This window comes from Micrasema longulum, unplaced genomic scaffold (genome assembly GCF_059751315.1).
Source record: "Micrasema longulum isolate JH-2025_06_02 unplaced genomic scaffold, ASM5975131v1 h1tg000223l, whole genome shotgun sequence".
Taxonomy (NCBI): Eukaryota; Metazoa; Arthropoda; class Insecta; order Trichoptera; family Brachycentridae; genus Micrasema; species Micrasema longulum.
The window spans coordinates 345,673-365,296 of NW_028277428.1; the positions used below are offsets into that span (position 1 = coordinate 345,673).

At 32.5% G+C, this 19,624-nt stretch overlaps 1 protein-coding gene across 1 annotated transcript; it reads right to left on the bottom strand.

Annotated features, from left to right (window-relative positions):
• Positions 1-2,959: 2,959 nt before the first annotated feature.
• Positions 2,960-8,224, bottom strand: LOC148283559 (protein CFDP2-like). The gene is made up of 3 exons (XM_088243659.1): positions 8,221-8,224; positions 7,285-8,076; positions 2,960-3,045 (listed from the first exon to the last, which is right to left on the bottom strand). The coding sequence occupies exons 1-3, from the start codon at positions 8,222-8,224 to the stop codon at positions 2,960-2,962; spliced, it is 882 nt and encodes a 293-aa protein (XP_088099785.1).
• Positions 8,225-19,624: the final 11,400 nt, after the last annotated feature.

Below are 19,624 nucleotides of genomic sequence, written 5' to 3' on the forward strand. Positions count from 1 at the left end.
GAGGAAGGCTTTTAATAAATGATCAAATTACCTTTTAATAAAGCCTATTATGCGATGATTCATCATATAAGTGCCTCTTTACCTGGTAAATTCATATTCCTCCCATTTTCCCTTCCCCGTTTTCAATAATTGTTTCCATATTGATTTTTTTTTAAAAATAATAAATATTTGGCTTCATGATAATATTTATTTATTTATTTATTTATTTATTTATTTATTCACACTTATTATCAAAATACAATTCCATATTCACTTTGCCCAGCTAACAAGGGTACATACCCCGTTCCAAGCTAGGCAATTACATTTTAATATATTATAATACTTAACAAATTAATATAGAGCACAGACAAACAAAATATAAACTTATTCGGATACACATTTCGATTCATATACATACAGACATACACATATATACACACATGTATATATAAATATACACATATATACATATGTACATACACACACACGTACATACACGCATGCGCATACACATACATACATTCATAAAAACATAGACAATTTATTTATGCGAAACTTCATGGTTGTCATCTATAAATATATATTTTTTAAATTGTTCTTTATTTTTTATATTTTATTTTTGACATCCAGTAAGGTTCTCCAATCCGTGGCATGCATCAACTTTTCTGACTCCCTACGACCAATGTCATGAAAGAGCGAGGTCAACACCTTCCGTAACTTGACAACACTCCCGTCTTTCCACGATTCTGGCAAAAGGTTATGGACCTTTTTGCCTACGTTATAGTGTTGTCTCGATGCCAGAACAGTGTTGACCCCTTCACTTAGTATCAGATCCCTATTAGAGTATCTTGTGTTATGGTTGTGGTTGACGCTTGGGTAAATGTCTCTCTTTATGTGTGTAACCACTACCGTTCTCAATATATACTGTTGAATAATATTCAGTACTCTGAATTCTTTGAAGAGCAAGTCACTTGGATAGCGAAATGTTTTTTTTAAGATGACTCGGATTAAAGATTTCTGTGCAATTGCTACAGGTTCAAGGGCGGTTTTTGTGCAAGCTCCCCAACCAATTAGACCGTAAGTCAACACAGAATTTGCCAGTGCATGGTATAGGTGTTTCAAGTCCGGGACTTTAAGTATATTTCTAAGTGGGATGAAAAAATGTAGTTTTTGCAGTTATAGTTTCAATTTGTTCATTCCATCTCAAATACTGGTCTATAATTATTCCAAGATATTTTATACTTTGAACACTACTTAATTTTTTGCAGTTGCAATTTACCATCACTGAACAATTATGTAGTTGAAGTTCGTGAATTTCATTAGGTTGCCCGGCGGAAGTTGCACTAAAACGTATGAACTTTGTTTGATCCGAATTTAAAGTCAACAAGTTTTCGTCTAGCCATTTTTTAATATAACTTAAGTCATTACTTGCTTTTTTATGAGTTTCTGACCAAGTTGATGCGCTATAAATTATAGCTGTATCATCTGCAAATGAAATGATTTGTCCAAGTGATGGCTTGTTACAAAGTTCGTTAATATATATCAAGAACAGCAGTGGTTCCAAAGTGCTCCCTTGTGGAACACCAAATGAGAGCTGAGCAGGTTCGCTCAAGTCACTACCCACTTTCACCTTCTGAAATCTTCCACTTACTTAGCTGTTTAACCATTTATATAACTGCCCTTGGATTCCTATATTATGTAACCTTTTAAATAGAATTTTATGTAAAATAGTGAAATATTACTGAAATATTTCAATTATTCGGGCCATTTTTTAATGTTGATAACAACCTACTATTGGAAAACAGAAATCTAGTAAAGGTAGAGCGAGTTTCGAACCTTGGACCTCTGATCCTTGAGTCCACGAAACTAGCCACGGGACCACGACCCGGTTCTTTGTATTATAATCATTGCATGTTGGCGTTAGTTTCAAATAGCGTGATCCCTATTAGCATGTAAGTTTTTAATTTTTCTGCAACTTCTTTTGTGAAGTTAAAAAAAAGTGCCATGACGAATGTCGGGTAAGTCTTGAAATCAGTGAGCATTGAATTCGGTAAAAGGTTATTTGATAATATTTATTTACATTTATTCAAAAGTTTTTAATTTTACACCACAGAAACAACGAAAAAAAGTTACGGTTTAGCTTTAAAAAAATTGTATGCAGACGGCACGGCATGCCGAAATTGCAGTTTTTTTTATCTCTCTTGATATCTTGTCATATTTTAAAATTAAAATTGTAATTTTATACACTGTTTTAAAATATATTATTAATTTATTCACTTTTTTTCACATTTCAAATAATACAAAATAATGTGACCTCACTGGAAGTAACACGTGCCAAAGACTTTTTATTTGAATGATTATTATGAACCACTTATAAAGCGCCATTTTTGTAACATAATACCTCAAGGGCGATTTACAAAGTAATTATATAAAAAAATAAATTGAATTTAAAAAAATTCAATTTGTAATTTAAGAAAAAACTAGTGCTTTGTAATCACATGCTAAGATTTATTCAAGTGATTTGAAACATCACTTCACTCTTACAGCTTCGCAACTCTGCTGGAAGAGCATTCCATGCCATAGGGCCTGCGACCGCAAATCCGCATTCGTCGAATTCAGTGCGCTGTTTGAGTAGAGGTAGTTATACGTCGTTTTTATTCGACGTAGGTGTAACTGATCTAAGCGTAAGACGTCCATCAGCTAGTTCATCTGGAATGCAGAGTTCCCTTAGATATTCTGGAGTAGAATTGTGCAGTAACTTATACATTAGCCAACAGAGTTTGTATTCCACCATCGGTGGAAATCGTAGCCAGTTTAATTCCCGAAGACACTTAGGATACTTACGATACACTTAGGAAGGACACATAAAAATATGTTTTTTTTTACATCTGAGAAAATACAAAAAATACATAATATACAGAGAGAAATCACAAAATGTTAAGTAAAATAAAAACACATATAATTCAAGTCAGCATTTGATTCAGGCGGAGGAAAATCTGTCGAAATCCGATGCAGCCCAAACACTGGATTCGGAGATCATGCTTTGGCCGTTGCCGGCCCCTCTGCCTGGAACCAATTGCTTTCAAACGTACGAATCATCGATTGTCCCTGACAGTTCAGCTTTCAACTAAATCTGACTTCTTTGGTTTAACATACCCTTAATTTTAAATTAGATAATATAACACGTAACTTTAGCTGAGTTAGAATGTAAGTTTACATATAAAATTGTCAAGCGCCCTTGAAGTTATTTTTCGCAAAAATGGCAATTTATAAATTGGCTGAATATTATTAATTACTAATTATTATATAATCATTATCGATTTTGAATTTTAAACCCAGGATTCGATTTATATGAAAATTGATAAAAAAAATCTTAAGAAACATATTTACATAGAGTTCTTATTTTCTTTACCCTTGTTGATGTGTGTTTATTTATAATTAAAAATTATAATTTTGGAAACCAAAACATAATTTAATCAAACCTATCAGGTTTTGTATGTTGTTTTTTTTTAATCATCAAAAAACGTAAGAAATGTGTTTAGCAGCTTACCTTTTTAGAGTTTTGAATTTTTTTATTTGCTTCACCATCATACTGTTTGAACACGTAGTAAGATAAACATTTCTGTAATCTTAAAAATTACGAATATAACATATAATTTTAGTAGACGGATGTTGTGTATAAAAATGGCGATAAAAGAGCGTAATTTGCAGAAGCGAGTCAAAAAGCGTCCCGCAAAGGGTAGAATTGCGCACAAAAAGAAAATTCAATTAGTCAAATTGTACAAAGAAAATATTCTCAAGTAAAATTTCTACAAGGCATGTATGTCGCTCAATTTGTATCCTATTTTTTTACGAAAAGATCTAAGAGACTCGGGATTATTGAAAAAGAAAAAAATTAACAAGATTATTTATAAATGTTTTATCTTAAAAATTGTACACAAAAATCGGGTTGTGATCCCGAGGTACTGTTGTTAAATTGCGGTTCAGAGGTCTGTAATTCAGAGCCGAGTCCATGATAATTTTTTTTCCATTTTGAAGGCCAAATATTAAAATAACTAAAAAAAACTTTTTTCTTACCCGTACTATTAATTTAATTAGTAACCGATCGGTTTGGGAGCTACGTAAACTTCCTAACCAATGTTTAATTGAGTAACATAATATTTTTAAAACAATTTTAAATAAATTGAGGGCATTGGAAGCAAAAATAGCAAACTCCCGTTTTGGTGTTTACGAGAAAAATAACAAAAACTCCTATACCAATGCCAAAGAGAGTCTTCATGTTAGAAATGTTATTTCCACTGAACTTAAACTTTAAGATGATATTTATTAGCTTTAAAAGAAACACGAATTCAAAAAACTTTTTTAATATTTGAAAATTTTAATCTCTAGTCGAATAAAATGGCTAATGAATATTACTATGTTTGCTTCCAAACACTATTTTCAAACCATCAGAAGTATGACTTTAAACTCCATTTGCAACTGAACTCATGGTTTTCATAAAAATAAAGTTGATAAACTACAGAACGATATCAAAACCAAAAAAATACTTTTTTGGAGGTTGTTATCTGTGATCAAAATGCCTTCAATAGTACCTTGGTAAAGGAGGTAACATAGCTTCAAAGCCGGTCGGTAGTAATTTTTAAAAATATATTTGATTAAAAACAAACGGTTTTAATTTTAATTGTATGCCGTTAAAAACTAAAAAATAAGTGCTTTAAAATGGTAGCCTCCGTCATGTAGTGGTTAAGACGCTCGACTCACGCACAGAAGATTCCAGGTTCGATTCCAGTTGAAAATACAAAAAATAACATCTAATTTTTTCAATCTCTTCTATGCTGTAATTCATCACTGTTATTGGCTTATTATGGCGAAAAAAATATGTATAATTTAAAAGTTATTTTGACTTGAAAAAAGGCACAAAATCGAAATTTGGAAAAAAAAAAAAAATTTTTCTTTTACTCGTACCTAGTAGTTAACTAACTAACTAACTAACAAACCATCACGCCATTTCCCCAGAGGGGTAGGCAGAGAGGATAGAACGCCACACCACTCTGTCCTGGCACACTTCCTTTGCTTCCTTCACATTCATACATCTTCTCATGCACGCACGTCGATTATTCTGACTTTTCACATGACCACTTTCAAGAATTTGTTGTACTTGATCATGCCATGTCTTTTTCGGCCTTCCTCGACTTCTACAACCAGACACATTCGCATCATAAATCTTTTTGGCCGTTCTTTCATCATTCATTCGCTCCACATGACCGAACCATCGCAAAAGACCTTTCTTAATTTTGTCGATAATGCTTAACTCAGCCTTGCATTCTGCTCTAATTTCGACATTAGGGCACCTATCATACATTGTTTTTCCGCACATTCGCCTGAGGGATCGCATTTCAACAGCATTCAGTCTACTTTCGTCCCTTTTTTTCCAACTCCATGCTTCGCTTCCATACATTAGGGTTGGTACCAGAACTCCATTATGAACTGCTAATTTAGCCTCTTGCGATAGACACTTATTTGCTACGACAGACTTTAAGGCACCATTAACTCTGTTACCGGCACTAACCCTCCTTTCAATATCCTTGTCCATATTTCCATCTCTAGTAAACATACTACCCAGATATACAAATTCTTCGACCTGTTTCAAACTATCTCCATTTACTACAATCTTACATTCAGTCATAGTTACATTTCTTTCAAAGACCATGACGTTCGACTTTTGCACATTCATTAGCAAATCACTCTCCTTGCACACTTCGTAAACCTTTGTAACCAAGGATTGCAGTTCCTCTTCGCTGTCAGCTAGGAGGACTGCGTCATCGGCGTACAGAAGGCAACTGACAGTAAGATTACTCATTTTCGCTCCCACATCCATACTTTTCAATTCTCTCATACATTTATCCATGTATATGTTGAATAACCACGGTGACATTACACATCCCTGTTTGACTCCTTTAGGGATGTCAAACCAGGAAGTTAATGACCCATTTACCCTTACACACGCTACACTATCTTTGTACAAGGAAGCAATAGCGCGGACAAGGTTGTCATTCACTCCATACTCCGATAGAACCATCCATAATTTTTTCCTATCAACTCGATCAAATGCTTTTTGCAAATCAACAAAAGCGCAAAAAAGCTTCTGGTTTTTCGCCAAAAACTTTTCTGTCATATTGCGTAATGCAAATATTTGATCCATACATCCTCTACCATTCATAAATCCACTCTGTACATCCCATACTTTCTCTTTGGTCACGTTTCTTACTTTTTCTATCAGTATTCTTCCATACATTTTGCCGACAGCGCTCAGAAGACTGATAGCTCTGTAATTCCCACACTCCACCTTAGAACCCTTTCCCTTGTATAACGGCATAACAACTGCCCTCCTCCAATCAGGTGGAGTCCTTTCCTCCTTGAGACACAAGTTAAAAAGTTTATGTAGCCATGTGAGAATTAATTTGCCACCCGACTTAATAAACTCTGCTGCAATACAGTCATACCCTTGCGCTTTACCATTCCGCATACATTTGACAACGCTGATAATTTCTTTCATACTAATCTGACTTACCTCATCATTTGCGTTCAGACACCCCTCGGATAATGTCGATACATCGGCACCGCCCGAGTTACCAGTGTGCGATTCATAAACTTCCTCAAAGTATTCCTTCCATCTCTCTTTTATTCCACTCTCACTAGTCACCATTTTTCCATCCTTATCTTTAACAACTGTCATGCCTCCGCTTTCACTGCTACTCCTGGAGTTTTTCACAGCTTTCCAGAAAACTTTAATGTTTTCATGGAAATTGTGTGTCATTTTCATTCCTTCTTCATCCTTCAATTTTTTCTTCCGTTCACATACACCCTGCTTAACCTTTTTCTTACTTTCACCATACACGCGTTTAGCCAATTCATATTCAATTGTAATCTTTTTTACAGCAAGCAAATTTATCCACGCATCCTTCTTTTCTTTAACGAGTTTTTTGACTTTGTCGTCCCACCACGCATCACCTTTCTTTCTCCCTAGCGTTGTCACACCGCACACTTCTTTCGCCGCCTCGCACATACTTATTTTCAAACACTCCCACATATCGTTTATACCCATACATTCTACATCTTTTTCGTTCAGTCTGTGACTCACAGATCTTTCAAAATTATCTTTTATGTCAGCATTTTGCAGTTTTTCAACTTTGACTCTAGAAGGAGCCTGGACTTTGTTTGTTTAGGACCGCCATCCCTTAAACAGAATCACCCTTGAGACCACTAAAAAATGGTCTGATTCCATCTCGGCCCCTCTGTACACACGTGTGTCGACAGTTACAGGCTTCAATCTAGAGTCAATGATGACATAATCGATAATCGACCTTTCATTTCCTCTCTCCCATGTGTATTGGTCGATTCCTTTATGCTCGAAAAATGTATTTGATACAAAAAGGTTCCATTCCAGGCATACCTCTAGCAGTCTTTTCCCATTGTCATTCACTCTTGCATCCCCAAACATACCTAGAGCTGACTCCAGCCCATCTCTCCTTGTTCCCACCCAACCATTAAGATCTCCAGCCAAAACTATCCTTTCGCTATCTTTTTTCCCATTCATCATATTCATTAGACTCGTCCAAAACTCGTCCTTCTCAGATTCAAAGTCGGAGTTGACAGGAGCGTATCCTATGATAACAAGCAATCTTGTCAGTCCGACCTTAAATCTGACAAACATGAGTCTCTCACTTACAAATTCATATTCATTCATGCCCTCTATCATTCTTGGCGATAGAAACGCAGCAACACCCCGGCAAGCTCTGTCCGTCTCAGGGAGACCGGACCAGAGAACCAGAGTATCACCGTGCTCCATCGAACCACTCCCTTTCTTCCAAGTCTCAGAGACACACAATAAATCTTTACATTTATTCTTCATTATATCACACAGTTCATTCATCTTATCAGCCATACGTCCTCTTACATTCCAAGTGGCAATTCTACATTCCTGAGAATTCCTCCTCTTTGCGCCCCCCCGAGAGAAGCGACCTGATGGGTTGCGAGCCTCATCCAAGAAGTTTATAGCGCGAATATATTGGTAGTCCAAGCGTGGCGTATAAGTGACTAAATTGTAAAATAAATGACGGCAAAATGATCAGACTAAGAATTTACCAGATACCAGTCCAGTTTAGGGATAATTACAGTAAAAGCGCTCGTCCTTTCAGGAATTTATTCATAAAACCGAGTATGAGCATATTAAACTTATACCCATTTCTACATTCCCTCCCTTTTTTCAATCAGTGCACATTTTTGTTAGCTTTTAATGTAATGGGTCGCATCAGACGTTGGTTCTATATTTTTCTAACAACTGTAATGAATAGTGTAAAGTGGGGTATTTTATTTTATTAATTTTTCACTCCCACAAGGCTTTTACATACATGAAAGTTATATAAAATATGAGTATGTTAACAACATAAAATTTAAAAAATATAATATAATGCAATAAAATAAAGGAACAGTGTTAAGAAGTATAGTTGGTATAAAAATAAAAACATAAGTGTATTAACAACTTAATTTTTAAAAATTACAATATAAAGTACTAAAATAAAGAACTGTCTAAAGAAGTTTAGTTGGTATATTTTTTTTTAATAAGCCAAAGAAATGCAGTTAAAGGTTTAAAGCAGCTACTTACATATTTTATAAAATACAATATGAACAGAATATTAAGTTCTATTTGATATGGAACGTAAACAGTAGAACAGAGTATTTCATCGGGTAACTCGACCAGGAACTCGCACATTAATCAAATTGATAAGTTCACAACAATCAAACATTGATATTATTATTTTAAACAAAAAAAGCAAGTCATTTAATTTTTGTCTTTTTTCTAATGTTTGGATGTTTAAATAATCATTTAAGTGTGTGTAATTTATGTATTCAATCGGTATACTTAATTTAAAATTGATAAAACGAGAAAACGAATGTTATTATTAATATTATGGATATCATATAAAGCGCCATTTTTGTTATATAATACCTCAAAGGCGCTTTACAAAGTGATCATATAAAGTTTATAAATTTAACTTTAGCCTCTTTAATTAAAAAAAAACAATGTACTTTGTCACCACATGCTAAGGATTTATTCAAATAATTTAGAGAACAAGTGGGTTTTAAGTTTCTTCCGATACATCACTTAACTTTCACAGTTTCGCATCTCTGCTGGGAGAGCATTCCATGCAATAGGGCCTGCGACCGCAAATGCGCGCGCGCCGAATTTAGTGCGCTGTTTGCGTAGAAATATAATAACTTTTCTTTTCGACGTAGATGTAGCTGATCTGAGCGTAAAACGTCTGTCAGCTAGTTCATCTGGAATGCAGAGTTCCCTTAGATATTCTGGAGCAGAGTTGTGCAGTGACTTATACATAAGCCAACTGAGTTTGTATTCCACCCTCTGTGGAAAATGTAGCCAGCGTAATTCCCGAAGTAGTGGAGTTATATTACTGAACTTAGAGATTCCGAAAATAAGTCTCGCTGCGGCATTCAATACAGACTGTAAGCGAGTCATTTTATTTATTGGTAGACCTGCGTAGATACTATTACAATAATCGATTATTTACACTACAAACGCATTAATTAATTGACGGGTGGCATTAACTGTTAAATTTTTGCGTTTGCATTTAATCTGTCTCAGCTAGTAAAAGCTCATGCTTATCATTCTATTAATTTGAACGTCAAGAGATAGGTCAGAATTAAGAAAGACTCCCAGTAGTTTAACAGTGGGCAAAGCGGTACTCCTAACATCGGGTCGTGCCGTTTCCTGAATCAAATTCTGTCGTCTGGCTGAAGCCATCCATAGTTGTTCCATTTTAGATGGGTTAAGTGTTAGTCTATTTTCAGCCATCCAGTTTCCTATTTTCGCAATGCATCAATTAATCAAATTGACAAGCACATTGCTTTCGCTCGGTTGACAATAAAAATAAATCTGTGTATCATCCGCTAGTGTAGTTAGTTTCTTAACGATGAGTTGGGTACGTCTTGAAAACCGTAATTATTTATAAATCGGTAAGTGGGGATTTATATTACATTTTAGAAATAGATATTTACCTAAGACAGCGTCAGCATAAATTGTTTCATATTCTGATATGCAGGACCAACCTTCCGATGGTTATGCCTGTTGGAAGAGCTACCGCTATGCTGAACAACATCGCTCTGGATATTGATATGTTTCATGTGTTTGAGTGAGTTTTCCGGACCAAGATTTTCCTACTACTTTGACATGAGTCTCTTTCATGTATTTTTTCCTTTTTATAATATTTTCGTACAAAATGTATTTTTGTAATGTTTATGTTATTGTTAAATAAATTAATAGAATTCAATTGAATTGAATTTATTGAAACGTTCGACTACAAAGTGAATGCTTTAAATATTAATTGGCGGCCTAAGTTCAAGGCGCTTGACACACGCCCGGATGGTTCCGGGTTCGATTCCCGGTAAGAACATAAAAATTCAATGTGATTTTTTTCAAGCCTGGGTGTTCTGTTTTGTAATTCATCATTGTTATTGAGCTTCTGGTTTATTGTGGTGCAAAAAAAATATATGTAAAGATATACGATATCGTATATACTAACGTGGGAAATAAGAAAACGCCAATTTTATTAAAAAAATACTTTGTATTCAAAATCCTTACGTAATTAACGGTTTATAGGATTTTCAATAATGATTATAAATGCACATATAAAAAAAAAAACAAGACTTTTTAAGTGTGATTTGGAAAGTCTGTTTTTCAGATAAGGATTCAAAAATATTATTTAAGTCTCATTCTTCAGTCCTTTAATTGAGTTTCCAGAAAATCGCTTTAAGTTGATATATAAATGCCCAAATTATTCTAAGAACGATCACCCGCCATTCTCTAATGGAGTCCGTTTTTTGTTAAATGAAGTCGTATTTCCTTCCGATAATCTATTCTTCTAAGTGTCCACTTCTTCACACTCGACTCCATCTTGAATCGCGAAAAAATTGCACAATTCGGATTGTTCGTGAGCAATGGCGGAGAAAATGGGCCCATTAATTAAAACTCAACACTCAATGAGGTAAAATGTGAGCACGCTTACTAGAAAAAACACTCTGAAAATATCATTTTAGATTTCAAATTCTTATTTATTTATTTATTTAAATACGGCATTTCTGCCATTTACATATATGTGGTATAAAGAGTGCTTAAAAATAAAAATATAAAAAAAAAAATCGAGTATGAAATATTAATATACTCGTACTGTACACATTATTAATTACTTGAAATACATATATATTTTAAAGAAATTATACAATAACAAAATACATTAACGAATCAAATTATAACTATTCCAACCCAATCTTCTGAAGATGATTTGCTCTTTTTGATAAAAATATGTTGGTCACTTTTTTTTTTAAGTTAGGCAGAGATAAACTAAATATATCAAAATGTGATGCATATTCATTCCCGGTATTCTGTAATCAAACAATAGGTGAGTTATATTGAGCTACCGTTCGAGAATTTTGACAATAAAATATTGTAGATGTCAGACATTTGTCAGAATAGTCGTATTGTATAGTAAGATATGAAACAAAATTATCATTTATTATATCTTTGTACACCATATACAGCCTAAGCCAATTACAACAATTTTAAGAGAAAACATATGGACAAGAAACTAAAAAAAATATATATACAACGGAGCAAAGACAAATAAAGACAAAAAAATAATCCTAGATATAGTATTTATTAACCCGATCAATATATAAGACTTTGAGCCAACCGATGCCGAGCCGTCTTCATCTTACACTGTTTAGTGGCAAAGAGATCTACGAAAAGCCGGAAGATCTATCTCGAAAAATTTCAAGTTGTGTGATGAATTGACTAATCTACACATTTTGGACATTTGGGCATAAAAACAAAAGTTGCTTGTCAGTGGTATGCAAGCTCCTGATGTCACTGCGACCTGTAAAGATTTTTTTTGTGACGGGTCCCCGTGAATAGTTCTCGCCATCCAAGCTTAGGTCTATTAAGAACCTGGCTACTGTGTACTGTGTGGAAGGCGAGAGTTTACATTTCGCTAAATCTTCCCCTCCAAGCCTAGATCCATAGAATATCGGGCTATTAGGTAGAGGGCGATCTCTTTAATATCGTCAGGTTTAACCAGCGGTTCCCCGAGGATGAGGGTCATTTTATGATGTAGAGCATTACATTCACATATAATGTGTATCTATAGGTGTTTCCTCATCTGCACTGCAGAACCTACATCTAGACGTTTCGGAAAGGTTCATTCTAGCAAGGTGTTTGTTCAATCTGCAGTGCCCTGGACGGGCTCTAGTGATAACCTTCACTTGATTTTGGCTGAGCTTTATAAGGTTCAAGGTGAAACTTTGCGATGACCCTTTTATCATTTTCTTCGCATGGTGCTAACCAAGCACTTTTTGCCAAAAAAGTACGCTGTGCTCTTAAAAAAATTGATTAGTAGCAAATAACTTATGTTGATATGGTTGGAAACATGAAAAGAAATAGATTAATACAGAGATCGGACATTACTTATAGCATTAAGTATTTTTTAAATGTATTTAAGGTCCATCTCAGTTCTACGTCTCTCCAATGAAGACCAATTAAGAGATTGCTCAATTTCAAAATAAGAGTAATAACTCTTTTGCAATCCAAGCAACCATGCTACTTTTTTTAGAAAACGGCGTTGGATAGACTTGACATGCGTCCTGTAATAAAAGAGAAGACCAAATCGGAGAAGCATTTTCTAGATGGGGTGAAACTAGTGAGCAGTAAAAAGTTTTGATGATGTACATATTGTTATAATCCGTCGTCATTTTATTGATCGAAAAATTACGATTTAAATATGTCAAGTATAATAAGCGTGCCAAAATTTAAAAAAAAAAAGTAACAAAGTTTAAAACAAGACCACGTAATTACTTCAAACCAAATTAAGATCTCGTGGAAAGTGTTGGAGGCTCATTGATCAGCGGTCTGAGGTTCGATTCTCGCTCTACTACAACTAAAATCCAGTCGTATAACAGTGAGTTATTATTTAGTAATTGGAAAATTAAAGAATTTCGGAAAAAGTACGCAAATATTTTTAAGAACTAAAATTTTAGCTTTTTTTATGGTGACCGACCACCTTATACATTTTACAATTTTCTGGAGATTTTATTTAAAATTGCCTTAAAAATATTTAAAAGGACAAAATTTAAGGACTAAAACTTTAGTTTAAGTTGGTAAATTTCTCTTATAGAAAGGTATTTGAACGGTAAAGCGTTACATCAAGGGGCGACCCTAAGGATTTATCTTAATGCGAATCTAAATTTATTATTTCATTAAGGGTCTTTCAAAAGTTGAGGAAAACCTGTCAAAAGCTCTATTTTGACGGAATTTTTATTATCTTTGAACTTAAACGACAAAATCGTGACATAAATAATCGTTTGTTACGATTTTTTTAATGTTTTTTAGAACACTCAAGATTGTTAACGAAAATTTTGGGTGAAGGTGAAATTTTGTACAGAAATAAAAAACAAGTGATCCTTAAATTCTCGCATTTCAAACAATCAATTGATGGTTTCATCATGTTTGTGGCAGTCTTAAATTTGAGTTTTAAAATTTGTCATAATATGTATTACGCGTCGTTTTCTTTAATGATTTTTTTTGAAGAATCCAACAGAATTTTATATATCTAATATTCCTAAGGAGTTTTTGGCATAGAAAATCATAAGAGACAGACATATTGAAATGCTTTTTGAGGTGTAATTTTTTTGTTTAAACTCTCATTATAACAACAATTACCGTATCTGAATCCAATGGTGCATAGGGCACTGCATTAGTATACCCAAATTAAGTTTATTTTTTTCATCTATCCATAAGGGAAAGGTGATCAGACTGAGAGTCTACTTGTCTAGACTCGATTTCCGTTTTCGGTTTTATACCAAGTCACAAAAAAATAGTCTTGAATTCTATTTTTTTTTCACACACAGAACTGTATTGTTTATCTGCTTGGACCCGATAAAGTACTGAATTTAAAAAAAAAGGATTCATAAGGAATAATTTTTTTTTATCACAGGAAAATATAATATATTATTATATATATTTTATATTATATATATCTAGGCATTAACAGGGCTTACAAGCCTTTCTAATGGTCAATTGCGGTTATCAATTTGTGTTGTAATTACTGTCAATCGGTTTATTTATAATGAACATCTTTTTATACAAATTTGATCAATAAGTTTCATCAGATATTAATGACACTTATTCAAAATATCCTGATTTTCTCATGCACATCAAATATGTTGACATCTTAAACATTTTTCATACCATACTAAAAATGAAATCGAAAAGCCTGATAGGTCATTTCATGAAATTATAAATCTAGCCTAAAACATAATGAACCTACTTTTAACAAATAACCAAATGATTCGATTTTTATTTTTCTCACTTTCATTAGCTGGTTTAACTGGCCACTTAACACACTGTGTAGCATTCACCATTTTGTTCATGTTTGAACATTCACATATCTTCAATTCTTCAATCTGTTAATTTTAGTTAAGTAAAAGAGCTGAAACCTTTATTGTTGTGAAGAGATTCATCTGACTGAATTATTTCACATACTAGCCAACGCCTGAAAATATTTTTCCAATATTAAAACTTCGTCTTGGATCAGAAGGTTTTATTACAATATTTCAGTTTGTCCAAATTTGTTTTTTGAAAAAAGTTTGTGGACAAAGTAATAGATTTCACCCCCTCGGGAGTCATTAAGATTAACAAATTACAACAGCGATGTAAAACATTCAAAAGAAGGGAATATGAAAGTCAAGGCATTTACAGGGCTTATGACCTATCATTGACTGGTTTGGGTGGCCACTTTACACACTTTGTAACATTCACCAATTTGCCTAGACCACTTAAACTAGCCAATGACTGGTCATAAGCCCTGTAAATGCCTAGACTTCCATATTCCCTTCTCAAAAATGTTTTACCTCTCTGTCGGAATAAATTTAAATATGAATAACTCCCTAGGAAGAAAATCCAGCCTGTCTGCAAGCATTTGGACATACTCAAACATTGTTGAATTAACTACCTGGTAAAAGAAGAAGTATAGTCCCTTCTTTAGAAAGTTCTCCATCTCTGTTGTAATTTTTTCATCTTAATGACTCCCGAGGGGGTGAAATCTAGTCTTTGGTCTACAAACATTTGCACAAACTCAAATATTGTAATTGAAATAAATGATTAACTTTAATATTTATTCAAAATGCTTTTCGAAAAAATGTTTTTTTTTTTATTTTTTAATTTATTCAAATACTTAAACCTCTCATAAGTCTAGGCTTTCAACAAGTTTACGTTTACATTAAAATTCAATTCAACTTCATAGCAATAAACAACAAATATGACATTAAGCATTCAGCGATATATTGTTTAAAGTGAAACAATGAAATTTACGTTTTTACAAACTGTCCAACTTGAACCAATTCTGGTGCACGAATTTTAAATTGAAATATTTTTTTCCTTAAAACCAAGTTTTTAAAAATATTTTTAATCATGTCTCTAATAAGAGTTATTTGTTTTTTCATCCTAAAGTATTTTTTCGGAAAATTCAATTTATGTTTATCATACAAAACGGCAATAATAGATAAGTCCCTTATACATTATTTGGAGAAAAAATAATCTCTTAAGTATTCAATTCTGATACACACAATAAAAGTCATCTTTGTTTTCCTAGGTTAGTTATTTTTTTAGACGATAATGACATAAAAATAATTGAATTAAAAAAACAGCAGCTTAGCAATATATTTCTTATGTTTTTTCATTGTTCAATGAACATAATTATAAGTACCAATGTGTGTCAGAGAGGTCACCATTTTGTTGGCCAGTTAATCCATGCTCTGTTGTAAGCGGGACCTCGTTAAGCCGGGGGGCCTGACCCTCGCCCCTCGCCCGAAGTACCCCCTTCGACAGGGAGCACGTTTCTTCGATGTCTCGGACTAATCGTACTGACTCTGATATCATAAGCCCCCGAATACTCTATCATTGGTGGCCGAACGTTTGCTATTTATTTTTGTTTATGTGAAGTTATTTTTCTACCCTGGGAATATTGGAATGTCGTTATGAATCTTTTGTACAATATTAATATTATTTATTTATTTCAACAGATTATGACTTTAAGAATAAATAAAATAATCAAAATACTTTTTCGTTCTTATTTATTACATCTATAATTAAATTTTGGCGCCATTTCCGACGACTTTTTATTAAACTCACTATTATAAAATGTGAATGTCGGGGTAGAGTGGGGTTTGAATCCCGGACCTCTAATCCGTGAGTCTGCACTACTAGCCACGGGACTACAACCCAATTCATATTAATTATAGCTTGCATATATTTTCTTAACATTGTTTTTATATTTTTTGCTACTAGTGTAAAAAAAACTTCAATACTTATGTGTACTCATATATTCTGTACTTTATTTTGTATTTAAATCACTTATTACGTTTTTTAACTATTTTGTTGGTATTTTATATAACTTATTTCTGCATTTAAAAATGTTAAAAGTTTTATGGGTGTTTAATTTTCAAAAATACGGAAATACAAAAAAAAAATTTGGTGTGCCAAATGAATCATTATACATCCTTTATATTAATGTTATCAGCGCTACAGACGGTACTTTACCAGTTATTCTGAACAGCTTGGAAAATAATGCTTAAAAAATATATTTAGATATTATTTTTAATAAGGATAAATGAAAAAAAAAGGGTTGAAAATAAACCCGTAAAAATCATACCGATATTGATAAACATCCATCGTGATGATAAAGAACATTTGATTTTTTTTTTAATTATCAAAACTTCAACAGATGTCACCCATGTGAAAGCGTTAAATAATGTGAAAGAACACCTGCATTGACAGAATTGATTCAAAATTGTGTGGTTTTTGAAATCGCAAACGTAAGCAAATGTTACGCAGTGTGTTAAACGATTACATAAAACAGCCAATGAGAGGTCATAAGTCTTACAAATGCCTCGACTCTCGCATTGCCTGTCAATTTCGTCATATTGGTGGATCTATATTTATATGAAATAATTATGTGTTAGTCTCAGTTGAGAAATTGGAATTTCTATGACGTTTCTTTGTCAAGGTCTAAAAATAAACTAGCCTAAGATATTTTAAATCTTACCAAAGCTAACACCAAATACAAAACAGATACCAAAATCTGCCAAAATGTGTTAAGTGTTTTACGTCAAGGCTTCATATTCTCAGAAAAAGGGAATAAGTAGATATTCTTTTTTGTATTTATTAAAGTATTTATTATTCAATATTTAAACAGAAAGGCAGTTTTAAAAAAAATATTTAATGCTTCTAAAATATTTTGAGTTTATTCAAATGTTTGTAGACGTGCTGGATTTACTTCTTCGAGTGGCTTAGAGGGTTAGTAAGATCTAAACTTTTTTCAACAGAGAGGGACAACATTTGTGAGATGTATCTCAGAGTTTATGACCTATTATCGGCTGGTATTATCAAAACAAAAATATAATTATTTGAATGATTTGGAAAATATTTTTTCTTAATATGAATTAATCATCGGGCACAAACCGTGTCGAAGAATTAATTTTCAATATTTTAATTACGCTCATAGTGTTTAAAAATATGTTTTATATAATAAATATACATGCATTTATAAATGTAAATATGAATATTTAAATAAATTAAAGTAAAAAAGAAAAAATATATAATTATATCATCACACGTGCTGCGTAGATATTGAGTCGAGAAACAAGATATTGTCGTGAACGTGTTTCTGGTAGCCCAACATTTGTACAAATACGAAATATATAGAGGAAAGGAAGCATATTTGGAAAACTGTTGGTAATTTAAAATACCGCCTTAACTTTTGATCGAAGAGGGCAATACTAATAAATATTAAATGCTACAGTTGCAAGATCTGATTTCGTTCGATCAAGTAGTCTTCTATTGATTTAGGATGAAGATTGACATATTTTGTGAAATCGTTTCTGTCAAAACTTTTTCTGTAAGTTTTTAATTGGATGTTATCCCTAAATATTGCAGTAGTTTCCATTATGTCATTTTACACAGCATCATTACATATGAAATAGGCCCTAAAGGAGGCTTCAGTGCTTCTTGTGTAGAGTTTGTATGAATTATTTTTCCTTATCATTAAAAGTGAACGTTATTTGTAAAATAGTATTTCGAATTATGTGCATTTTTGGAAAAACACGTTTTTTCTTATTTTACATGATGTTGTTTTTTATAAAAACTGTTTTAATTGATTTAGATTTTCACAGACGTTTTATAATAAATCATTAGTCTAACTATCTTTTTAAATTTAATCTCCTTTATTGTACATTTTGCACGATTAAATTTAAATTGTTTTTAAATATGATTTATTTTTTTAACGACAATATCACAGATTTAAGTGGCCACTTTACACAATCTGAAACATTCAGCATTCTGCCTGAACGTCGGTATTTATTCAATCCTTCAAAACGTTAATTTTTGTGAAATTGAAAAGATTAAGTCTTTATTGCTGCGGGTGAAATTTATGTGACTAGATTATTTACAAGCTAAACTATAACCGGTCATAAGCCCTGTAAAGAGATTTTATTTCTTTTTCTATAATGGTATTTATAATTTTTGTAATAAATTCATCTGAATTTGTTTATTCATTTAAAGGTGTTTTGTTGTAATAAATATATTTAAGTGAACTTACACAAACCAAATACTTGGATAAATTATTATTAGATAAGATGTTAACATAAAGAGTGTCCGTTTTTTTCAAAATTAAAAAATGAGCACCAAAAGTAAATAATTCATTCAAAGGAAAATTATCTGTCTTATAAAATATTATATTTGCTTTATTTTATTTGATAAAAAATCTCCAAAATGAGATGACAAATAGACGAAAGTGAGCCTTTTGAACACTGCTTTACGTTCGCGTTCAATCGATGAAATAAAGCTGTCAAAGCTACTCGCGTTATTTGAGCCGAATACGGAGAAGATGATATAAATTTTTGGATACTTTGTTGTATTTTTTGTTGTTGTGTCTTCTTGTTATGTTCATAAAAAAAAAATAGAAATAACTTATGTTAACACACAATACATACAAATCACAAAGCTAGGTTTATATGTATTTATTCAAAATTTTTTTTTTTCAGAGACGACTTTAAAAAAAATGGTAAATGAAAACAATGGTACAATTTTATTTTAGTTGTTTTTAGGTCAAGTCTACAAAACGTTATTTTCTTTTATTTGAGTGGTGATTAAGGTTTACACCTAAACAAAAACACTCTTAAATAAAATCAATCTTTAGGTTAAGAATACAAAAATATAATTTAAATTTATAACTACAAACTTCACATAAAAAAGCAATATTTCAGCCATCTTTGAGGTCATGTTAAAAATACAAGAATAAATATGAAATAACTAATGCATTGAAATAAAAGGAAAAATAAATAAAATTTGAAAGAAGGAGGAAAAAAAAGAACGCCTATCATCAATGTTAACGTTTTTGTATTCCTGGAAAAATTGGGAACAAAAAGTTCCATTTGAACATGAAATTAAAATCAATATTTGAACAAAGCGCATAATTTTATTTCAACAGAATTTTACTAAGAAAATAATGAGCTTTGGAGC